General features: G+C 36.0%; 1 protein-coding gene across 1 annotated transcript in view; it reads right to left on the reverse strand.

Moving 5' to 3' along the window:
• LOC104345166 (BEN domain-containing protein 5) overlaps positions 1 to 26690 on the reverse strand; it is a 628288-nt gene that overhangs the window by 563114 nt on the left and 38484 nt on the right. The window contains exon 3 of the mRNA XM_086462164.1: positions 13064 to 13188. Coding sequence (XP_086318290.1) covers positions 13064 to 13188 — 125 coding nt within the window. The remainder of the gene's footprint in view (positions 1 to 13063; positions 13189 to 26690) is intronic.

Consider the following 26690-nt stretch of genomic DNA (forward strand, 5'->3'; position numbering starts at 1 on the left):
CAATAAGTAGCTACAAACCATGGCTTTTTAATTTTCTTTGCTCCCTTAAAAAATTGAAAATGCATATTGTAATGTTTGATACCTCCAGAATTCTATAAACTAAGCGTATACTTACAAGCAGTATAGCAATAAAACAAACTATTTAACTGGGATTAGGATGGGATGTTCTGGGGCACTTAACATTGCAGGAACTTCACTCCCTCTGAAATCAATGGGAGATATGATATCTCATTCTGCCATAAAACAGACTAATGCTGTTTTCATACCCTAATGGCAAAAATTAAAAAGCCCTGGGTTTTTACAGAACTAAATTTGATGGACAATTGTACATCTTTTTTCCTACAAAATATCCTTATCAAAACTACTGGTAAATATAGGGCATATCCAGGTTTTTTAAAGCTTCTCTAGGAAGAGATGGGAGGAGTGTAGAAGAGGAGAGTAAACAGACTAAAATTCACTAACTTGGATAAACTTGAGTAAATATGAAATATGAAGTTCATAAAATCATAAATCAAGTGAGCAGATAAAAATTATTCACTGTTTCTCATAACATAAAAATTACATTAAATGTTAGCCAACATATTTAAAAAAGAGAAGTACTTTCTATACAAACTGGATAATTAAGCTGCAGAACTCTGTGCTTCAAGATCACAATAACTATGATGAGATTAGACAAGGTACAATTCATAGAGTCCACCTACGCCTGTTAAAAACAACAATCCGGAGGCAACTACTACAATGAACTTGGTGACTTCTGACAGCCTGTACCTAATTTAGAACTCACAGTTCTGTGGTACCACAACATGCACTGTGTGAAAAGTAATTGTCAGGCTGGCCTGCAGGGCACCAGGGTTTTCCTGCAACTTGTGCAGCACACATAGGTCAGTTCTGCTTATACTGTTGACACAGGAACAGGATTATTCTATACTTTCCTAGCTATTAGTAATATTTTTTAAGCATCAGCTACTGGCCATTGTTCAGATTCAGATATCAGACTAGACAGCTCCTTAATCTGACTTGCTGTGCCACCTCTTTACTTTTACAGTAAAGCCAAAACCAAGACAATGCCATAAGTGAGAAAACTGACAACTCAATTACAGTTGATGGGAGAATCACAGAATCACAGAATCACAGAATGGCAGGGGTTGGAAAGGACCTCTGGAGATCATCTAGTCCAACTCCCCTGCTAAAGCAGGTTCACCTAGAGCAGGTTGCACAGGACTGCATCCAGGTGGGTTTTGAGCATCTCCAGGGAAGGAGACTCCACAACCTCTCTGGGAAGCCTGTTCCAGTGTTCTGTCATCCTTAAAGTAAAGAAGTTTTTCCTCATGTTCAGGCAGAACCTCCTGTGCTCCAGTTTGTGCCCGTTGCCCCTTGTCCTGTTGCTGGGCACTACTGAAAAGAGCCTGGCCCCATCCTCTTGACGCCCACTCTTTAGATATTTATAAGTGTTGATAAGGTCCCCTCTCAGGCTTCTCTTCTCCAGGCTAAAGACCCCCAGGTCTCTCAGCCTTTCCTCGTAGGAGAGATGCTCCAGTCCCCTCATTATCTTTGTGGACCTCCACTGGACTCTCTCAAGTAGGTCCCTGCCTGTCTTGAACTGAGGGGCCCAGAACTGGAGACAGTACTGCAGATGTGGCCTCACCAGGTCAGAGTAGAGGGGGAGAATAACCTCCCTCACCCTGCTGGCCACACTCTTCTTAATGCGCCCCAGGATACCATTGACCTTCTTGGCCACAAGGGCACATTGCTGGCTCATGGCCAACTTGTTATCCACCAGAACTCCCAGGTCCTTCTCCACAGAGCTGCTCTCCAGCAGGTCGACCCCCAGCCTGTACTGGTGTGTGGGGTTATTCCTCCCCAAGGGCAGGACCCTATACTTCCCCTTATTGAACCTCATCAGGTTCCTGTCTGCCCAGCTCTCCAACCTGTCCAGGTCTTGCTGAATGGCAGCACAGCCCTCTGGTGTGTCAGCCACTCCTCCCAGTCTTGTATCATCAGCAAACTCGTAGGGCGTGCACTCTGTCCCTTCATCCATGTGAACAGGAAGAGCAGATGAGAATCTGAGATGCAGGGCAGTCACAGCAACAACGACAGTGGATCGCTTTTTCACCATCTTTTCATTATCAGGCTAGTCCCCTTCAGGGCCACAGGGCACTTCCATTTCTGGAGCAACTGGCTGTCTCCCAGAATAAACAGTATTGACACTACATGCTCTGAAGTTTCCATCTTTTAGTGAGGTAGATTAGTTCGATCAAGAGTTACTCATGATTCTCTTGGACAATGCAAGAACAATATGGTTTGGACCCAAGTTACACTTGGGTGTCCAAGAAACTTGCTAAACAACGTGCTGAATGCAGGGATTAAAAATTAGTTTCTAGTGGGTAAACACCAGAATGAATACACACTGCCTAAGAAGAAGAGGGTTTCTCAAATACGCAAGCTTTTCAACAAAGCACAATAATCCTACATCTTTGTGGTACTTGATGTCCAGTTCTGATGGAGGTTATAGGCACTCAAGATCACTGAAAGATTTATCACCCTTCACAGCTTCTTTGCTCCATCCAACAGCTTTCACAGCAGCAAAGTAGAAGACTCTTATTGCCAATAATATAGCACAATACTAACTTTCAGGAATTTGTTTATCCTCTCAATACTAAATTTCCTATTTTCTATTTCTCATTTTTACCATCAAAATTCGAGTTTTCTCTGCTTTTTCTTTCACTTGTTGTAAGGTATCAGATATGTAGAGACACTCTGTGCACAATGACCCAATAGGATCATGTTGGTTTCATGTATTAAAATCACAGGAAGCATACAACAATAATGAAGGAAAGGTGTTACAACATCTGGCTCTCTAGCTCCACTGCCAACAGTTAATAGCAGAATAGGGGATTACTGGAGCTATATGCTCAATACACACAGCCACAAGCAGCAGAGAGAATACTGGTTTCTTCACTCTCTTTCCCAACTAATTCCAAATTAAATAATCCTCATGGAATATCACTACTATCTCATTCTTAGACTTCCTTGGTGGCAAGAAAAAGCACAACCTTTAAAATTTTTCAGCACTAGCTTCTCTTTTTCTGCCCCATCATTTAAAGAGTAAATTGTTTCCCTCCGTCAGTAACATGAATTAACCTACGTATATTTCAGCTTGTTTTTATCTTCAGGTTCCAACAATTTCTGCACAGTATCTCAACCTGCCATGGCTCAAATATAGAATATTCTGCATAAGAAAGATTAAAAAGTACTAAAAGCAGGAAAGTTTAAAACATTTCATCTTCATCTCTTCAATGTAAATGATTTTTCTTTTACTTTAGTTCTGTGCTTCCACATTCTGATGTAAAGACTTTTCAGTAATAAAAGCAGAATGAAACCAAATTTGCATGGAAGACAATTAACACTGGAACTAAAAAAGATGGTATTTCATCATAAATAAAAAAGTTTTTAAATTGAAAGAAAAGTAAGCCTGTCACATCACTGACATCAAGATCAGCAGACTGCTGATTTTGTTTATGGCATTTATAATGTATTTTTGACATTTCGAGTGACAGATGCCACCATAATAGGAAATTAAACACACATGGCCGTTAGTTTCCTGTAAGCAAAAGCCAGTGTTAAATCTAAAACATATAGTATGTATGCAATAATTACCAAACACTGACATCTAAAATGTTCTCAGAGACACCTGGAACAGAAAAAGTTTATGAATTTAACACTGTCTCGCCAAGAAAGAGTATTTCATCAGGACAGCAGTTGTTTTGCTAATGCTGAATATTGTCTATGTTTACTAACCTATCTGTATTCATTACTTTTTAAAGGATGATACATGTCATGACAGCTTTGGATAATTTCATGGAGATGCACACTATATTGCACTTACCAAAGCTTCACACGCACCCTCAATCTATTCCAAGCACAACTGAATTATTGATCCAAAATAAAATTATATATACTTGAAAGGATTCCAACTTGGAAGAATCATCATTTATAAATCTAATTTTATACATAACCAATATAAGCACAAGTTTTAAAAATGGCAAAATTCTTTCTTCAGGACTGCAGTATGTTCAATTGATTTTTCTTTTTTTAAATGTTGATACAAACATGCAATTTATTTTAAATGTCATCACTTTGTTTCTTATTTAATTAACATTTCATATGGCTTCCTCAGTAAATAAATAATTACTTCAATCACTATACATATCATCTAACTCTATGCACTTTTGACTTATAATAAAATTGTATCACTTTCCAACATAGGGATCAGTGAAACTACTTTTAAAAAGCTCAAAGGCTCCATTGAAATAATCCATTATGGTTTTTAATGCACATTTCAGATAATTCAAGCCCTTCCTTCATAAAAAGTAAAGGTTTCATATTACCACATGCTATGATACCATAGGATCTTACAAAATTTGCATCATGAATCTGGCTCCACCATTCTTTCTGCCATTTTTTTTTTCCAGTTGAATGGCATGTGCTATATAAGAAAATAGTATACTTACCCTGTAGTAGCTGCAGTTACTTAAAAGATACTGTCAAAATGCACTCAACTCCACCTCTCACGTTTTCAAGGCAGACAGATATATATGTATGCACGTATGTATACATAAAATACACATAAACACTCAAATATAGCTTTAAGGAACTTGGCCAGTGAAGTATATGCAGTGCAATATTAGAGTATACAGTGATGCCATCAAACTAAACAAAAATGAACAGAAAGTCCAGATTTTTGCTCCTTCTAGATTCTGAAATACACATCCCAAAGGACACAAATACATAACTCTTATTTTGCCTCAACTGTTGTCACATTTGCTAGCAAAGACTAGAATATTTTTAGTGAAAGCATTCTCTAATTCAGACTAAATTTATTTATCTCCATAAGAAACTGATTTTTTCTGATGAAAATGTTTTGAGAGAGCTTTGCTTCCTTTTAAATCTTGCTTAGAAAAAGAATTATAACTTTAACACTTCTGCAGTATATGCCTTTCTCCAAGGCAAAATGAAACAGTGGATGATAAAAGACTGATAAACCCAGCTGCCTTAAATGTATGTCAAAATTTAAATCTTGACCAAGTTCACCCACAAGAACTGAAACCCACTATTTGGTAGCTAAGAACAAAGGAAAAGCATCACTTATATATGAAATAAATAAAAATTCGATACTGATCTAACTAAATCAATACTAAAATTACAGTAAGCAGTGAATTAAATGTTGTAACAATGATGCTACTTACAGTTTCATCTTAAAGTCAAAATGGCAACATGAGCTCAAAATATGGGCTGACAAAAACCATTTAACCCTTTATGGCTTTGGGAGAACAGCCCAATGCTTTCAAGATACAGATGCGACTTCAGATGTCACTGTTGACTGAAGGACCTCAATTTCAAACACATGAGCTAGCAAAGAACACATACAAACATAGACTTGAACAAAGCAGAGCTGAGAGACTTCATCACTGAGAGTTAACAAACAAATTAAAATTAATTTATTTTATTCAACTAAATAGATGGACAGAAGCATGAAGACTGAGCCTGATAATCCAAACTAAGACAGCTTGATACTTAGGTTAGACTTTGACATTTGTAGACTAGGACCAGATTTCCTGTAAAACTGTCATTTAATATCTCCACTCTAGTTGCCATACATACAGTCACAGCAGAGGTAAAACTGAAGAGAATTCACAGTATTTCTCAGAGACACTAGATACTCAAAATACCACTGAGGAACAGGAACTTAAACAAACACTGACAAATAGATGGCCATTTGGGAACTGCTAAATAAATTCATAGTTTTTATTTAGGGAAGTAGAAAGACTAGGGAGGAAAGAAAAAGCAAAATGCAGACTCAGAGTAATATTGTTCTGATACAGGGGTTGGTACAGAAAATGATCCACAAAATCTCTATCTTTCTGGACTTACATGTAGTTCTTGGTATTTGCATACCACCTGTGCTAAACAAAATGCATTCTTCTCAGATTGCTTAGAAGTACTAATTCATGAGACAGTTGTAAAACAAAAAAGAATCAATCACAGAGTTTTGCCTACATCACTAGTCACCTGATACTTGATTTACAACCGCTCCTGTCTTTTGACAGGATATAGCCAGATAGAAAGAAGTTTCAAGAAGTCAAATGCTCAAATCTCAAAGCTTTCTAGTCCTTAGACATATTTCCTTTTTAGTATCAGAGACACTTATTCCTGAAAAAAAAAAAAAAAAAAGCTTTAAACTATCCACCCATAAATCTTTGCATTAAATTTAAATATAAATATTTAATTTTCTGTGGTAGTAGATCAACCCAGCAGCAGAGATAAATTTAAAACTCACCCATTCTGGTACATTCTTACATTTATATTACCTTATGTCTATTTGCATGAAGTTTTTCTTTTACGTCTACGTCCATGTTTTACATTACTGGCAGTAACAGTAATAGATATAAAGTTCTGCCACAAACTTTTCATACAAAATTGAAATTCCTTTTAATTGTTTACTATTTAATAAGAACCTAAAAAGAGAGGAAAGGAATTTGGCAAATATGTACATTTTCTATAAATAGCAAATTTAAAACACTATCTTTTTGTACAGTAAACACTATAGTATGCTAGATACTAAGCTTCTTTTAAAAGCTAACCAAAATCCATCTTTAAACCCAGATTTACAAGAGCAATACAAATGTAAAGCTTATCTTTTCAGCAACATGGATCTTGTCTTATGCTTTAAGGATTCTAATTTGGAATCAAACAATACCACATCACTTTTTGTGTGAGTCCCAGTAAGATTCTGCTGTGTTACACTGCGATAGTTGTATGGAGTATAAAAATCAGATCAACAAAAGCATTCCTAGTAATCAAGTTCTTATACACATTCTATTCAGATATGTCAGTGAAATCTTTTAAGATGATGGCTTTGTTCAGACTCCTTATTATGTATCTATTTGTCATAAACTTCCAAATTTCAAAATTCTGAATTTTAATTCATTAAAAGTGCTTGCATAGGCAGTGCATAGGTATCAGTAACCTTTACCTTTAACCTCTTCAAATGAGATGATTTTCAAGAAAAGTGTCAGAAGTGAGGAAACAAAATTAATTTATATGACAAAACAAAACTGGTACTTGAAAAAGATGAGGTTTTGTCTACCTGTGTAAAAGGTGAATAAAATACCAAGATACAGGAAGAGGTAGAGGTATCTTTCTAGCATACTAAAAATCACATAAGAAGAGCACATAAAGATGAGTAACTGCTGAGGGCTCCCTAAACAGGCAAAATTCAAATAACCTAGCAATTCTGCAATTCTCCTTGTAAATTATTATATAGAGCTATTTAGAGAGATTACAGGAGCTGACCAGAAAAGGATTAATAAATTATTAATGCAAACTATTCAACAATGAATGTCTTATACCTAATTTAGTGAGAAGGTATATTTAATGAAATACACTACAGAAAATATATTTCAGATTGTTATGAAATGTTGCAAGTTAAAAAATCCTTTATAGAAGTCTTCAAAATTTCATAACTGTACTCCTTCACAAAAACTTATGCAGTTTTATACATGCATTTTCCACAGCTAGGTAAATGCAATATAGCCTTTAATGCACAGTAAAGAAAATACCTGTCTTCTAAAACAAGAAACTGGAAAGGCCATAAGATGTTACAATGCATCTTGATATCAGTAACTTAAACCATCAAATGACAGCAAAGAATGTCTGCTTAAGATGAAGAAAGTAAAAAGTTAGCCCATTTCCAACTTTAGACTGCTTTTGATGTTATCCTTACTCCATCTTACTTTGGAGGCAGCTTCGTCAGGAATTAACTGCAGGAAATGAGTTCTTAGGACAGAAAAAGAGGTTGAGTACCTGTTTTTCATGACTGTTTTTCTTTTCTTTCCCCCTGCTTCTCCACAATGTATAAATTGGTATAACAAAAGACATTATCTCTTCCTATACACCTATCGTCAATATCTTTAAACAATCACAGCTGTAACATCACAAAGAAGCTGTTGTCCACTAAGGATCACCGGGTTGTTTTAGGACAGTAGAAAGAGGCCTGAACAAACTCCAAAATCCAATCCCAATAATAAATAGCTCCTGAAAATCTAATCAAAGACAGCAGAGATTTTACAGCCTTTTTTATTTTGTAAAGAAGTGTAAGACAAAAAAGAGAAAACCCTATAATGAGAGCTTCCTGTGTTCATAATAATGTCAAGCTACGATATTATCTGTTTTACCTTGGCATGCTGTTTAAATTTCTAAAGAAGAACAGGCTATCTTTTTTTCCTGATCCATACATGTACATAACAAATAAAAACCAGAAATCTTGAGTAAAAATTCTAGACTCAGTCCAACTGTAACTGAAGTAACAGAGAGAATGTCTTTGAAGTAAATAACGTTTGGTTCTTTGATTTTAATCTCAATCTGGATTGATTTATTAACTGTAAGTAATGATCAAATCCTAGCTGCCAAATATCCATTCTTCTCCTCTGTCCTTCTTGGTATATTTTGTCAGCACCTTTGCAATGAAGAACTCCAAATGTGTTTATCAACACTCAGAGAACAAAAATTGGCACTATTAGGAAACCCCTTCTGTTGGAAATTCTTTTTTTAATCTCAGTGGAAATACCATTTCTGAACATGATTCATCAGATAACAGAGTTGTTCGTGGTACACACACATACAGAATATATCATGCAGCCTAGATGTGCATTACTTATTGCTATAATATGGTTGCTGTTTGTCAGAGTAATTAAAATCCACACAGATATTTTTAATCCTTTCATCATTTTGTTGCATTCAACACTTATCTCTTCTCAAATTCCTCAAAATTAAATTTTCCAGGACAGAGTTCATCTTTTTCTAGTGTGGCTACACTATCTGGAATGGTCAGTGTCAACTGCTTGAGTAGAATTTCTGGTTATGGCCCCCAAGATAAAGCATCGTTCTTTTCATCTGTACAATCCTCCAGTATTGGCATACTAGCATATTTCCGTAATTTGTCACACATACACACACTTTGTTTTTCTGCCAAATCTCAAATGCACCACTGTTGCTACTAACACCTTTAAAGACATTCTAGCTCAGAAGTATCTAGCTCAGAAGTAATCATGCACCTGAAGCGCTGTCTATTTAAAATAGTTGAAATGCAATTTGGAGATGACATTTGTTCATCCAATCTCCGGTTCAACAGAGAAGGAATTTAGCAAAATTGTAGATGGTGTTGTAAGGGCCACAGTTGAAGTTAATAGGAAACAAACCCTGCCCAATAAAAAGCATTATCCAGAAATAGACAGCAGCCTGTGACACGTATATAATTAGAGAAATTGGAGGCTTCACCCATGAGACCATGTGTTTCACAGCAAATCCTATTTCCTTCATTCTCCCTTTCATGGTTATTTTAAGTGTAATCATTCCATGATTACAGTCCTTACATACAACATATCAATTTCTTTTTGTTTTTTTCCAATATTGGTATTAATTGAATTCACTTAACAAATGACAAAAAATCCACACCTCAGATCTTCATCAGACCGCCTGACTTGCAAGTCAGAAACCATATAAGAAGACCAAAAGACCAAATTTTACATCTGACAGGTATCTTACATGATAGTTCTTTTTTCCCATAAATATAAGCCATTAGCCATTTCTTTTGCTAAAAAAAGTATAAAATAAAACAGACAACATAAAATGTCTGATGTAGAGGTCCAAGTCAGAAGGAGGAAGAAGTTAATTTACCAACTTCCAAGTAAAAAAAAAAAAAAAAAAAAAAAGGCTGTGGGTTCTACTGTAACATAGCAAAGTGAACAACAAAAACCACCAAGTTTATCATAAAATTCTAAAAATAACTCTGAAAAGATTAGGGCTTTCACTGCTATGCTACAGAATTTAGCTCTATTACCTGCCCTTGTTACTGAAGCACAACAATAACCTAAGACATACGTAACAGGAGGAAGGAAGCAATCATTCTGAAAAAGACTTATGTATGATAGTGAACAACAAATTAGGCATGAGTTTCCATAGTGGTACAGCAACAAAAGGCTGCTGCAATTTTCAGCTGTCTACACTGAGACAGTAACACAGCAAAGGGACTGAAGTCCCTTCTCTGTAAGTTGGGATGTTAGAGTACTCAGAATTGTCCATCAAATTTTAGTTCCACACTATAAAGAAAATATTGAGGGAACTGGAAGAGGAATAATAATAACAAAAACAAGAAGTTCTGCAAGAAGCAAAACCATTAAGTGCTATGGATTTGGATTTCATAGTTGGATTCTCTGGTATCTTAAAAATGCAAATTCCAATGAGTACTTTCTCCTGTGCATCTCCTCTGTGGACTCTCTGATGTTCAATAAGAAATGATCTCATAATATAGCCTTTCTGCCAGTGGGAACACAGATGGGTCTCTTGCCCATCTGGCAGTCTCCTTTCCTGAGACTTACAGGAATTCCTGTCCAGTGGTGTTGAAACTGGCGAAGAGTTAAGAGGCTATTGAGGAAGAAAGGAGAGGAGAAAGATCAGCAGCCACACAAAACCCTAGGCTAGGAAGTAGACAGTGTGATCATATAAGCTTTGATTCCCTGGGAAACTAGGCTAATTATCAAAGGGCTTGAAAGATTCACTTATGATGGAAGTCCAAAGGCCTCAAAGCAGAAAAATACTTAAACACTTAAAGGTAAAGTGTTCTATTGGATATAGGGCTGAAAGAATCAAACATGATAGCTAGGCTGAGACACAAATGATGAAGAATGTTATAGTTTAGAGAAATATAAATGTTAGCCAAGGATGATGAGGATTTATTTGTACCAAGAGGAGCTATTACTAAGCAGAATTGCAAGTGGGAATAGTGGAACTGAATAAAGGAAAGCTTTAGGCTAAAAATAAGAAACACTGTGAGATGAGTCTACAGAACAGTTTTGAGACATAGGAACTGGAAGATCCACAGCTTAAGAAAATTAGAACTGGAATGTAAAAAACGCATTCTCCACAAAACTATAACGTACGGACGGTGAGATTGGCAGGAATGTTTAATAGATCTTTCTTTTCATTTATCTTTAGATTAATAACACAAAATACTGTAAAACTGCATTACTATCCAGTAGTAGAACTGAAATCTAAATCAGAAATACATACTGTACAATTGTGTGTTCCTATGTATTTGTACGGCTGTTGTTTTTACACTGTGTCTTTTTCATTCACTTTTTTATCCATTTATCCACTGCTATGTGTCGATGATTGGTCTGGTGCAACAGGAGAAAAACAGAATGGCTGATTTATATTTCAGATAATGAAAGGATGTTTCTTGTTTTCTCATGATACTATTGAAATAAATTTCTTTATGAGTTAAGGTTTTAGTGTGAAATGTCAAGCAAAACTGACGACATTCTTATAGTGAAAAGAAAATCTTCAACATATTTTCAAATCTAAGTAAATAAAGTTGTTTAAGAATTTGAAGTCAAAGGAAAAGGAACAATGAGAAGGAAATGTAATATAGACAATATATAAACCAAATAAAACTAGCTACTCCTTTTGAGTCCTCATCTAAATGGCTGAAACCAGACCTAGGATATATAAATCCCTCCCCCCCACATCACCTATATGATAAATCAAAAATAAATATAATATTATACAGATAATTATTCATATGGAGTTAATAAAATACATACTTTTGCGCATAAAGTGATCAAAGTAAATTGTGTATTAGTGCAACATTTTTAAGCAATACTGAATGGTATGGGTTTCCTTGTTACTGTTTTCTAGTAAAACACGAAAGAAAATAATGAAAATGCACAAAGCAGATTACATAGTATGTTTGATGTAGCAATTTCTAACATTCATTTAATACAGCTGAGCTTCAGTGACTAATACTGCCCATGTCCGCTAGTACAAAGACCTAAAAAAGGTTCCAGACTAGATTACGCTCATGCAGGTCTCATTTTAACGGAAATTGGAGAGATGAAAAAAAGATTATAGGAACACACATTATAAAAACAGACCTCGCAAGTCAAACTTAATAGTGAAACCATTCTCTTTCATGTAGACAACCATGAAAACAAATATCCTGTAAGCACTAGATAAATATTGTATCTTTATACCAGATCTCTTTGCTTCCTTGAGACAGATTCCCATTCATCTCATGACTATATAATTTGATCATAGTTGAGTAAGGCACAGCAGGGGAAAGGTTCTGTCTGATAAAGTATCAGGTTCCAGGAAGATAGATAAACAATTTCATGATTTCTAGTTGTAACAGGAATTCTACAGTGGTGGATATTGAGATATTAGACTCAGGAATACAAATATCAAGCTTCTGCAGTTTTTTCTCTTACTAAATATGTTTTCTTTCCGTTAAGTGAAAAAGACAGTCTGATTATGATAAACTAAGACAGAACACCAGAATAAAATGCAAGCTAAGAGTGAAAAGTGGAATTAAATCTTTTTTGATTTGTTAATGTGAAAGGTAGTACAGAACTTTTTCTTTGGCTTAGTTGAGGACAAGTGAAAAAATAGAGCACGGAAGTTTCTTTCTCAAGCGGTATTCTTACTGCAAAGAAACATTATTTAAAAATAGGTGAAACAGTTGTTTATCAAGTTGCTTCACATTTAAACCTCCTCCTTCACCAGGGACACATTGGCAGGCAACTCCTCCTCTACTACATGTCACTAATACCTGTTTCAACGCTACCTCATTGCTCTACATATATAAAATGAAGGCTTGAGCGTTAATGTTTGAACAGCTGTGATGGACTTCTTTTTCATATATTAACACATATATTTGGTTTGTATATATTAACAGAAATATATAGCAGCCATTACTAACACAATCTCTGTTAGGTGGCAAATGTTATACTATCTTTGTAATTACTTCCTGTCTTGGACAGCCCAAAAACATGGCAATACCCAGTCATGCTGATACCTGCTTTTACTTAGGAAAATTCAAAGAACAAAAATATATTTCAAAGCAAATTTTTAGTTACAAACCCTCATGTCATCTTCTTTCTTTAAGAAAATATATTCTGGAGTAAGCAATTCTTAAGGCTATCATACTATCTAATTTATTATCACTTACCTGTGATTCCTTTACATTTTCAACAGTGAAGTTGAACCAAACTCGAAAGCGTGGGTTACATGTATCTGGTCTAATGAACAGGTCATACTCAAACTCTGTGATGTGGTCCACCCGTCCAAGGTTACCTACCGAGAACATATGACAAAGAATGCATTTTAATGAATGGCTGATAAAGTCTCCAGGAACTGCACTGAGAAAAGTTCTAAATACTTCTACCTCTGTTGTTTAAAATATATAAGTATAATAAGCTTTACAACAGTTCAGTATTAGAATTATTTTTAAAGACTAATCATAGTCACAAAACAAATACATACCTGTAAGCATATAAATACACTAAAAAGAAGACAACATGGATTTTTATTATTCAAATTGACTTTTAATCTTTTCTTACCTGAGTATTCTAACTAAGTGAGCTAACATTCTTTTAATTGTTTCCCTTCCCTCCCCCCCCCCCCTTTTCTAATAATGTCTCTGCACCTCTTTTAGCCACTGCATGGATTTCTTTCCTTCCATTTGCTGCTCATGTTGAAGCACCTCTAAGACTAAAGTGTCCCCAGATTTCCACCTGGCCCCGCTGGCTGGTACTCTGGGCATCCTTCTCTCCTCACAGATGGACCAGCCTTCATGTCCTTTGATGATTCAAAAGCTATCTTAATACTTTTCCTTTACCATTTGCAGCCACTATCACCTCCTTCCAAAGACAAAAACAAAGCTGTAAGATTTCACCTGTGCTTTTTCCTGGTGAATTTCATGGAAGAATATTTTTAAATATAGTCAGAGCTACATTGTCCCCTATGGCATTAGTCAGCAAGCAACCATACTGGCTATAGAAATGAAGTTCAGCACTGGGAAAACTTGCTAAGTGCTTTTAAATTGCTAAATTGGCATTTTTTCCTTTGAAGTGTGCCAAGATATTTAAAGATGGGGTTTAGACTGTCCATTTCATTTACAGGCTACAAAAATAAGACTTCACATTTTCCTGATCCAATCCAAAACCTATCTCATCAGGTCTTGTAAGACATGGCCATGCTTTAGCTCACATGTTAAATTATAATTACAAAAAAAAAATAGCCCTGTAAGATCACAGAATCACAGAATCACAGAACGTTAGGGGTTGGAAAAGACCCTGAAAGATCACCTAGTCCAACCACCCTGCCAGAGCAGATCCACCTAGAGCAGATCACACAGGAACATGTCCAGGCAGGTTTTGAATGTCTCCTGGTTGATGACCTGGTTTTATGGTTTCAGATATATTTAGGTTTAGATACATATTTTCTGTGTCAGATACATGCTGTTGGGTTCAAATCGTTATTTATAATGCTATTTGAGCTCCTCAGCAAGTCCCATTTCAGTCAATATCACTGTTCATTGGTAACATGCTACTCAGTACGAGCTCAAGAAGCAAAATTTGGCTGATCTGCTGTTCTGGGATGGGAAAGAAGCAGAAAAAAATATTTTCAACTTTGTTCATCAATATATTTGCAGGATTTCTTCCTTATCCCAAATTGTTTCTGGCTTTACCAATTGAACATTCTTAATCTTCCCTGTTTTTAATGTTATTCTCTACTTTCCTACTTACATTCTTCTTTTCAGAAGAATATTCTCTTCACTGATTCCCTCTGCAGAAAACTGCTTCATGCTACCAATCTGTTCCTGAACACTTGCCTGAAGGATACATTTGACATATGAAATACTTGAAAAAAAACCAAACCGGCAATATTGTACAGTTAGAATACCTTTGCCAAATATAAATAATGTCATCTGCTGTATGGGTGTCCGTGCCACGGGAGAGCAGCGGGGCTGCAGGGCTGAGCTCTCTGAGGCGGGGCTGGGCTGACCCGTGCCGGTCATGGCATGTTTCAGCCGGTTCCAGCCAGCTCCAGCCGGCTCCGCACCCGCCCCACCACAGGGCACGGCCCAGCCTTCAGCGAAGGCGGCGGTGCCTCCTTGACAGTGCATTTAAGGAAGGGCAAAACCACCACATGAGGAGTTAGGGAGTCTGAGAAGAACCAGAGTCTGAGGAGGAGGAGGAGGGAAGCGGGTGCTCCAGGTGCCGGGGTAGGGTCTCCCCTGGGCCCTGTGGGGAGAGGCTGGAGTAGGTGGGTATTTCCTGAAGAACCAGTGGCCCACAGGGGACCCGTGCTGGAGCAGGCTCTGCTGACAGGAACCACAGCCATGGGAAGGGCCCAGGCTGGAGCAGGGGAACAGCACGTGGAGAGAGGAGGGGGGAGTGAAGTTGATCCCAGGACACAGGGAAGGGGTGGGGTGAAGGTGTTGTTTTGGTTTCTCTTTGTTTCTTACTATCCAAACCTATCTTAACTAGCAATAAATTCGTTTTCCCCCAGTCAAGTCTGTTTTGCCTGTGAGGCAATTGGTGAGCAATCTCCCTGTCGTTATCTTTACCCACAAGCTTTTTTGCCTTATTTTCTTCCACCTGTCCTGCTGAGGAGAGTGAGTAAGAGAGCGGTTGGGTGGGCATCGCAGCCAGCCAAGGTCAACCCACCACATCTGCCTGGCTTTGGGTTACGTCCCTTACACATCTAAGTGCACTTTCTGCCACAGGGTTCAAACCTGTCTCTGTTGTTCACAACAGAACCCAAATCTTAACATAAACTGCTATTTCTTACAGATTATTATCCAGAGTAAAAGAACCACAAAATCAAGCTGTTGCATTTTAAAACCTTTAATTAAAGGACTTTGTTTTACTGTATTTTTCATTAAATGTCATGCACATATGACATTGTTGGGAAGATAATATTCCTCATGTATTTCAGAATTTAGGTGGTCCAAGCTGTTCAACAGCATAGGTTGGATTCCAGTTGCCTCAAAGGTCACAGTTTGAGCTCTCTCTGGACAAAGCTTAATGCCTGGGTGCCCAGAGCCACTTCAGTCTGAGCTGTGCACATGATGATGGTGGATCCTCAAAGATTAAGGCAGCAGGCCAGATAAACACAAACTGTGAACTACGTCCAGCTTGTAAACTACTAGGTACACACACCTCTCAGTGATCCCAGCAGTTCCAGATATGGACTAACTTATCTGCAGCACAGACCAGAGGTGCAAATTTTGATTTAATTACTTACAAAGAAAGACACAGAAGCAATTAAATTTATGGTTTAAGTACAAAGATTATTAAAAAGTTGTACTGCAAGGCATAGGAAATTAAAAGATTACTAAATGAATAAATAAAAACAAAGCAAAATGAGACCTTGATTTCTGACCTATTGCACATTTCAGCTCCTTTTTCAACATCAAACTGATCTGAACTGTATGTGGGACAGATGGCCCACTCAGAACTATTTTACAGAGTCCATAGGATCCCTAAACTAGCACTGGAGAATTGTATGGATGTCAGTGAAATCACTGATGGTGAAGAGCTAGTACACTGGAACTACTCCAAGCCAGTCTGCTCTGGAAAACCTATATACCTATCTCAAATCCAGCAGAACCCTTCACAATTTGATCATTGTGTGCACAGTCCCCTGGAACTCCCAACACTATTTTCTCTCTTTAGCTGTAACACTTGATTTAAATATTCACATCCCTCTTAACGCTGTATTTTCTCCTTTTGTGAATCGTATCTCACTTTATTACTTTTTGCCTACAGAACCGTCCCTTACTAGGCTCCTTGGCAGTATATGTCAGCTGCCACAGTCTCCTGCAGCCATTTGCAGTTTAGTATCATTTGTACATTTCATTAGCGCACTATTTCTTCTCTGTCTTCCAGATGCTAAATAGGCTGGACCTAACACTAATGCCTTCGGTAACCAATTCAACAAGTTCCTCGTGCTCAATAGACTATTGTTTGCAATATCACAGCCTTTGCTGACAATCTGTCGGCCTAATTTCAACCCTCATAGCAATGCCACTAAAAAACCCAGCAGTTTTGGTACAAAGAAACCTAGAACTGTAAGAACAAAATACTTCCTTACTTTAAGAGATGCTTTGTAGAAAACTGATAATGTCACAGAAAAACTTTTTTTGGTGTCCAAGAAAGCATATAAACTTCTCAACATTAATCTCACAAACAAAGTTAACAATTTCACGTACTGCCTTCACATCACTGTAATCATGGGAAACAGATTTATTCTAATGAGTGAGAATTCTATTCCAATACCACAGGTAATACAGTGAAATGCATTAGAAACAATGGACCAGCAGTTAAACATTGATTATGCTATTCCATTTTGCCACTATACCATTTCAATATTTTAACACTGAAAATAAACATTTTTTTCTTAAGTGCAAACAACTTCTAAACTGCTTTTACTTTTAATAGCTCTATAAGGTTCTTTAAATTGTCTCTTTTCTTTTTTTGTTAAATGCATAGCGAGAAAGAAAACCATTTAATGAATGGTTAGACAGTAAGTTCCTCCTGTGTCACAGGATCTCTGTGCAATTACCTAATACCTACACTCTGCCTTGTAGTACCTGAGGTAGACAGTTTCTGTGCTGATATGACGACAAATTTAAGAGAAAGCTATATAGCACCCATTTTGTGCAATATACCTACCAATAGTTTTCAATCTCGATAAATCTACTAAAATCCTTCTTGTATAAAGTTTTTATTCTGTGTGCATTGCTCGTCTGGTAATTTGTGATATTAGCAAGAGAGTCTGTTCATAACCATATTGGTTAAGCACATTGTTTTAAAATCAAAGAAAAAGGATACTACTAAATGTCAGTTTTGGGTTCACGCCCATATGAAATCATCACCACTCCATTCAATAAATACAGAAGTTGGATCTATGAGACTATACAACTTCTTTTTTAAGCATCATCACTCCATAATTTGTGATTTGCATTATATTTGAGGGTTAAGATTATAAAATATAAGATATTAATAATGTTATTTAAGGTACATTAAAATTAACGAACTGATCAAGTAGTGTGATCTGCAAGGTTTTTTTAAAAGCACAACAACATTAAGAGCAGTAAGACTTGAAATTATTGGCATTCTAAGACATTTCTTGTTTAATTTCTTTTTTTGTAGTTTGGGTGCACATCTGGTTGTCAAACAGCTTTCTAACAGTACCTTAAAAGTAAAATAAGCAATGTATTAGGGTAGCCAGCCCTTTACAGAACATTATGGATTTTTTTCTTCTATGTACTCTGAAATTAGTTGCGGGTTCTTTTTCTATTATTATTTTACTTTAGAAAAATATTGGCATAGATCTTTTTTAAAGTGATGTGAAGATGTGAACAAATCAAATTCCCAAATGTCTATAAACTGACTTTCACTTTGCCTTGGGGTTTGTTTTTCAGACATGCTCAATTTTCAGTCACATTTCTGTTCAATACTCTTAGCACACTGAGAAAAAAAGAGACATACTTTTCTTTAATCATTCAAGCTGAAATTCTTAATATCTGCTTAAATTGCTTTACAGAGTAATGTTTGGTGCAATACTCTCAAAATGTGAATAGTGAAAGGGGTCAATAGCGTGTTTTAAGTTTCTTTAAAAGTCAGGAAAAAAAAAACCATGTTACTATTTTATTAATCATGCAACATACACTTAGTCCTCATAAAATATTAACGTATATTGCTTCCTACGTCAATAAAAAGAGTACTTTGCACAAAGAAAGAAAACCTGCTTAAGAAAACGCTAGCTAAACTTACTAAGCATTCTAACAATTATCATAAAAATGCTAGAAAAGAAAATATAGATATGTTAAGCAATCCTAAAATCTTCTTAAACCACACATTGTGCTTTCCTACGGAGAATTTTAAGATGAAAAATAGACCTTGAGGGTCTTAGACAAGCCTGCGGCAATATAAAGAAAAAGGTCAAACACTCTGCTAAAAAGGACCGTTATCTTCAGAACAACAACTTATCAGCCAGCTTGCAGCCCTGCTTATTTACAGTTATTGGTCCCAGAGGAAGTGCACTTCAGCGCAGGGCGCGATTACTTTGTAATGAGTTTGCCAGAAATGGTAAAGGAAACTAATTTGTAACAATGTGCTGTTCCCTGCACATGAACTTTCTCAGACACTTTTTTTTGTCCAGAAATGAATAACTAACTTCAGCCTCCCTAATAAGCAGTGAAAACAGAAGTGTACTAAAAACGACTGAGTCGCAAGCATGAATGTGTTGAAATATCAGTGATTATCCCTCTCAGCTGTCCATTACAGTACTCATGATGACCACCAATTCCCCTGTGGTGGATATATAGAATGCAGGTTTCAGGGGGTGGATTTGCACATGAAAATTAACACCATTTGGAAGAAAATAGCCTGCACCTGTCACAGATTAGCAACAAAAGGTCAAATGCCTCCTTTTACACCTAGAGCACTTGCATATTGTATGCCTTGCTTATAGGAGCCTAATTCTAGTTCCTTAATTCAGAAAAGTGAGCACCATGGTGAACTGAGGAGAAAAAAGAATTAAATCTTGGCTAAAAGCTATCAATAAATCTATTGATCAAGATACATATGAATGGAAGTGGCTGAGGCAATCTCTGTCTCTAAAAGAGGCAGTTTTTCAAAAGAGAATTACACAAAGTGTTCTTCTGTTTTTGTCAATATGCCGCCAGGTTTTGAAATACTATTTTTCATCCACACAATAAAAATCTTGACAAGTAAGCAATAGAAAATCACTAATACACTTGCAGCTGCATTTCAATCTATACAAATTCTTTAAACAAAAACAACCAAGGAACAGATTGGAATATACATCATTTTCACCAGTTGAACCTGGGATCAAATCCAAGAGAGCCAAACAGTATTAATCTATATTTTCATGCTGCTATATATTTCACAAAATAAGGTGAAATGTAGAATATGGAATATCCTCAATGGAATTCATCCTTAAAGATCACGAAACACATTAAGATGATAATGCAAAGACATTTTATTGACACATTCTAAATGGAAGAGGAACTACAGGGACCGAAATCTGTAAAAACTTCTCTTGAGTGAAAGATTAGATATCTTCTGAAAGGAGTGCATCAGTTGTAAATTCCCATTGCCTTTATGGTCTCTGTCTGTGAAAAGAATTTATAAAAAATATTTTGGTGAGAAGTCCTAAACAACTTCTAAATAGCATTTGATTTTTAAATAGAAAAAAAATCTAATGAAATAGTGATGGTCTCCGAAAACCTGTCACTGTTTTTGTATCACCTCCTGGACTCCTGCCCAAAGCATACGTCAAATCAAGATTCCTGAAACTGAAAGCACGTGATTTTATAAAAAGACAATACCATAAAAAACACATATACAACACCTTGTAAATTAAAGTATACTTTAAATCATTAAAATCACACATATTAAGCTCTGCAATACAAAGTAATATCTACACTGCTACAGTTAAATCAATATTTTGGGAAAAAACCTCAATACTCTTCAACAATGTTGTATTCTTTTAAGAACCTGATGTTTCACTTAAAACAACAGCAACACTCATGACTCAGCTTTCAGTCAAAATCCAAATCACCTTTGAAAAATGTTCAAGACTATCAAAAAGGCGAAGTATTTCAAAAGTACATGGCTTGAGAAGCTGGATGTTTCAGACTTGTATTTGTAGTCTCTTTTCTATCCTCCCTCCTCAATAAAGCAAGTTGAAATGGCTGTGTTTCCATTATGTTTTAAGTTTTTATCAATAGTGACATTAAAGGACAGTAAATCAGTAGCTTTTGTGAAAAAGATTGTATACGAACAATGACTACATTAGCCCTTAGCAGCAATTGGTAAAAGGCCAGCTCCCATCACTGGAAAGGGTAAACTGAGATGTACATATTAATGCATAACTTACAGAGGCTGAGCGATTGTGATTGATCTTTTATTGTAATTAGTCAATGTGATAAAATCTAATTGAGACTGACAGCACACGACAATTCTAACTTTCACACTTTTCTTGTTCATCTATGAACACAGCATTAAAAGAAATTTTATAGTTCTTTTGGGTATATAAGAGTTATAGGTCTCCATTTGTTTGTTTGTTTCACTTCCAAATTATTCAGCAACAATATGTAGAAGAGCAGTGAACCTAAAACTTCTAAATGTTCTCATCCTTTCCAACTGTCCTATTTCTTTCGGTGCAACAATATTGATTTTAATCGTGTTGCTCCTAATTCATAACAATGAGAGCACAATCTGATTTTCCATGCCTTTTCACCGTCTGAGTTCCAGTCTTTCCAATATTTTTCCTCACAAGTGATGTAAGTAAAGTGCGCTAGACCCATTTCCTGAGAGCATTCTGCCCATAGTATCTGGGATCACCATTACTGTTTCTCAGTGGTCGCAAATAAGTGTAATGAACAGACTTACACTTCCTTTGTACTGAGTTAAATTGCAGAAATATGAACAGTGTGGCCCAAACTAAAACACCCACAGGAATTTTATAAATTAAAACTTTTATCTGAATTAGAGTAGGAGGCAGAATTTATCACCCACAGCAGCTAATCTGAATCATTAGATTAAAAGAAAGTTGTGGGACTGGCCTCTGAATGAAGTAAAAAAGGTACAAGGCCATTTTTAACTAAAGAATTGTCTTCCATAAAGAAAATTAAGAGAATTGAAAACCTTTAAGAAAGAAGGACTGATTGAACAAGGAAAGAGGCATAAACCAGATTAAATTTCTTTTATTAGTCAAATTTAAAAGACTAGAAAGTTTGGGGGGATGATGATGTGATTTACTTTCTTTTCCTAAAAGTAGATACAAAAAGATTCTCGTATTTTAGTAGTCTGGACACTGCCACCAATGGACAGTTTTAGGATGAGTTTTTCCTTTCAGAAAAAAATATTTTTCTTGGTCACCAGTGTTTGAATGATGTCTGGGCGAGAGGGAAGGGAGAATTCAGGGATTAAAATCTACTGAGAAGTATTTTTGAGGATCTTCCTGCAATGAGGATTCTACTACAGATTTCACAATAGAAATAATTTTAAACTTCCAGCATGTATTAATCCCAAAGGCCATCTAGTCACATCACTTGCAACTTCCTTTTAAAGATAATCCAGAAGAGTAAACAATACTATTTAGAAATACAACACAAGCAACTTGGAGAACTGGAATACTTTCTGTCTCTTTACATTCATTAAAAGGAGCAGTCTTAAGGGTGATTTCACTTTAGAGCACAATGAAAAACAGCAACAAGTAATCCTGAAGATTCAGTGATAATCATTGCTCAAAAAAAACACCAGGAGCAAAGTAGTACAATATACAAGCAACAGATACCACAATATACTACAAATATCACTGGCAAACAGCAGACTTACCTAAGTATAAACAAATTATACCTGAAGGAATTCAATGGTTTTGATCAAATGAGATTGATATTTAATCACTTGCAGCCAAAGAGCCCTGTTTCAAAATTGCCCTTATCAATAAATACTGATGCTTTCAGTTAAAGGACCTAAAAACCTGGACCTGTAAAGAATAAAATGTCAATGTTCACTGTGCAAGGAAATTGTAAAGGATGGATAAAATGGAGTCAGTCTCTTGACTCCTTCTCCCGCATCTGTGAGATTCTTATAAATCACAGAAGTATCAGTAAAGCCCAAGACTGCAGCACAAATTCTTCTTTTTAAAGTCACAATATCAGGTAAATTCAGAAACTAGCAGCAGTAAAGTAGCAATGCATCAACTTAGTAGGGAGCATCAAGAACCCTTAAAAATCAGAGGCCCATACCCTGGCCGTTGCACACCCACTACACCAAAACCACCAAATCCCCAGAAAAACAGTAGACTACTGATTTCTATGCTCCTTCTTTGTCAATTCCCCAAAGGCCTCCAAAGACAGATGGGCAGTTATGTATCCATGGCAGTGGACCATTGTTAAAGGAAAATCGGAATACAAAGAGGTGTTGTATCAGTGTCACGGAACTCAGCTTCCTTTAACAAACTATATGCTATCAAAATGGGTATCTCACGACTGCATATGTATCACATCTTTGAAAGGAAAGCTCTCAAAGGAAAAGCATTTGGTGAAATTTCTGTTTGGAAGTCACTTAGCATATAATGGGTGCTATCCTAAATAAATAATTAATAAGTTAATAAATAAATTATAACAATGTCTGCAGCCTTAACCATGGAAGCAACCACCAAGGCAGATCAGGGAATATGAACTACTGTACTACAGCAGGATGTACCATTACTGGTGTGCAGCAGGGAGAAACATATATCTAAATACTTACTTTGTGAGGGCCTGATGTTCAATGTACAGCACTGAAATCTGCTGCTACTTACAGCCTCTAATGTAAGACATTCTCATATTTACCTGCTGCCTAGACATCACAACTGTGTAAGCATTACAAATGGTTAAAAATGTTAAAAGCTGCATATTCTTTATTCTTAAGTACATTACATTAGCCGTATTTATGTAATGCTTCCTACTCAATATAGACATCATTTTGCAAAGACCCTATGAATTCTTGTAATGCAAAAGGCAAAACAGTTCTTCCCTCCTACAAGTGAGGGTATTTCTGTTGATTTATTACTGTACAGTAATGCTGTAATTCTGCATTTGGCCTAGTTTGGTGCCTGATACACAGAATCAACATTTTTGTAGGGGAATCCTTCCACAGTATAATTAGAAATTGCCACTTGAGGAAGATTAATTGATGGGAACCTCAATCAGTCTGGAGACCTATAGTTAAATTATATTCTCAAGGACCTCTCCAAAGTCACCAGAGCTGTAAATAAATTTGCTTTTTTTTATTAAAAAGAAATAGTACTAATGGAAATGTTCCAGGTATTGTCTTATAAAAGAATCTTCCTTTTGAGATGGATCCTGAAGAAGAACATTCTTTAACTAAGAAATTACCGATTTTATAGCTAAAATTTTCCTTCTGTATCTTATATAAAAATTTCCTTGAAGAATGGTCTACTGTAAGGACAGACTTTCAGTGCAAATATTGGATCTGAATACTCTTATTTTAGTTTATTATGAAACTGAATTTGGTTCTCTGTCGTTATCAATCTAGTCACAAAAACAGTTTAGGGGCTAGAAACGTTATTCTCATTTAATACATTATTCCCATTATTTCATTGCCTAGAAGTAAAACCTTATAATAAAATATCCATGAAAAAAATTTACAGACAGACTTTCATGCAGCCTAGGTACATTTTTAGACATTTCATCAGATTAGACTGATACACAACTTCATCTACACGTCTGCTGTAGTTCCTACTCTGACTTGCTTTTGTAGAACAAGGTGATTTCCGTACTTTTCTCTTTATTACACAGCATTTTGATCCCTCTGTAGGTAATGGAACTTGTTCCTGTAGTTTCACTTATACAATTTTCTGACTCCTGTGCCTTGCTATTTTCCTTTCCTCCAGTCACCAGCCTGTTCTGGAAGCCCTCCTTGACTTCCAGTCTTACCAATAATTATGAAATGTCAATACTGCTTATATCCCAGATTCACTCCAATGTACTATATATAAGTATACAGGAACTACATTACATTGGTTTGTTTTTATAATACTAATAGAATTCATGTCAGGCCTTCTTAACTGTACCCACATCGCTGTAACAGAAAACTGCTTATCCTCATGTACCTTTGTTAAGTTAAAGCTTAAATTAGACCTTAAAAAACTATCTAGTCGATGTTATTTTTTCAATCAGAAGTGATAATTTAAATATTGACATTTTAGATGGCATCAACGTGGTTTTGTCTTCTGCTATGGTTAGAATATTTTATTATAGCTGAATGTCTCTCAATTTTGTTGAGGATTTTTTTTTCATTTTGCCAAATCCAGTAGTGTTTCCTTTTATTTCAAAGTATTTCTATGTTTGTAGTAAATTAAACATTAATCTTTCTCTGCAAATGTCAAGTGATATTTAAATGTTTTTCTGGCAGATAAATGATTATTAATATTAATGCAATAAAATCACAGCTCTTTGTCCTTTCTTTGATATTTAAGAAAAAATTAAGAATGTCAAAACAGTTCTGCAAAAAGAGAATTCATTGGTCTACCATCCACTCTTCATTAGCCTGAGAGGTAAAAAATTACTGATCTTGTGAGACAATGTGTTTATAGAATCAGAAAGGGGTGAAAATGAATTACTCTATCAGTGGTAGAGTGTGTATCACTTCAATGTGAAAATGCCTTGTTAAAGTTCATTTTAATTTAAAGCCCCCTTTTTGTCATTCAAAAAGCTTTACCACAATGAAATAGTCTTTGTTACTTTCATAATTAGCCCCTCTTGCACTAAATGAGAATAAAATCTGATCAGAAGTCCACACAGGCAAGGTCATAAATCAAACAGAAAAGCTCCACAAACAGTCCTGTAAGATGTCCAAAGGCACATAGAGCTTGGAATTAAAGCACTGTAGTCAGGATCCACTCCCAGAAGCACAGCACAAAAAAGCCCCAATAATATCTGCTTGACAGGCTAAATTTATCTCCATATTCTGTAGCGCTATAAACACATTTTGCTGTTTAGATACAAAAGCAATTTCAGCACCAAGGACAATTCAGGAAAGCAAACAGCTGGTAAAGCACTGCTGCTACCGTTTGCCAACCAAAGTCAAATTAATTTAACTTAATGCTCTCACTTCAAACTGTGGCAGTGAAAAAAAAAGGGGGGGGGGGGGCAAAAAAAAATCCATCTATGATAATTGTCATAAAGCAGGAACAAAAATTGTAACAGATAAAACTCCTTAGGAAACCAACTTTAATTTTATATACGTAAGTGATTATGCAGCCACCTTAAACGTAAACTGGATTTTATTCAAGTATTTTCATCTTCAGATGAAAGTAAAAAGGTATTTTGAAAGATGTAATAAAATTCTCAACCTTGGACAGTTACAGGAAGAGTGACAGCCCATCACTCTCTCTACTCGGGGATCATCAGAATACCAACAGGAATTCAAGCCATCAACACATTATTTTACTCCACATGTTAACACAAAGTGAGGATTTCATCAGCAAATGATGCCTGAAACATGGAGAGAGTGGAGGGCAAGGAGAGGGCAAGGTAGGAAGAGGAAGACTGTTATAAAGACACAGTCAGCAAGGAAACACATATTCTAGAACAGATGCACTTTTTACAATTCAATGTATTATGCTAATGCTGAAAGTTATTTGTAAAATAGCTACATCCATACAAACAGGAATTTTCATGAATACATACTTTTATATCCATACGGTATACATATATGTGTAGACATTTGGATATATTTGTACCTTCAAATACACTGCTATGTACATTGAAAATGTGTCACTTTCCCTTATGAGCTTTTGTTTTGTAATGATATTTTCTCTGCAGAACCAAGCTGTTAAAGTCATGTCTCTAGTCATGTAAATACCAAACTACTTTCAAAGTAATGGCTTGGTTGGAGGGCGTGGGTGGCTACATGTCTGTCATATGTTCCCAAAATTTCAGATTACATTAATTATACAACGATCATAAGTAATTCAATTCCACATATTTAGGAGACATATGAAAATTTGTCTGCAAAACAAGAGACTAAAGAGCATTAGTGTGACAAAAAGAGAGTAATGTATTTTCTCCATCCTCATACAGTCTCACACTTTAGTCCACTGACAGTAAACTTCTCGAGATGGTTAAAAGGTAGTGAGAACACAAGTGAGTGTCCTCTTGGATACAGCCACCAGTGCTTGAGTCACAAAAGAAATGTAATTTGCCTTTTCTATCATACATACAGGTATCTTAAAAAGCGCAA

This window comes from Leptosomus discolor, chromosome 3, assembly GCF_034619465.1.
Source record: "Leptosomus discolor isolate bLepDis1 chromosome 3, bLepDis1.hap2, whole genome shotgun sequence".
Lineage (NCBI taxonomy): Eukaryota > Metazoa > Chordata > Aves > Leptosomiformes > Leptosomidae > Leptosomus > Leptosomus discolor.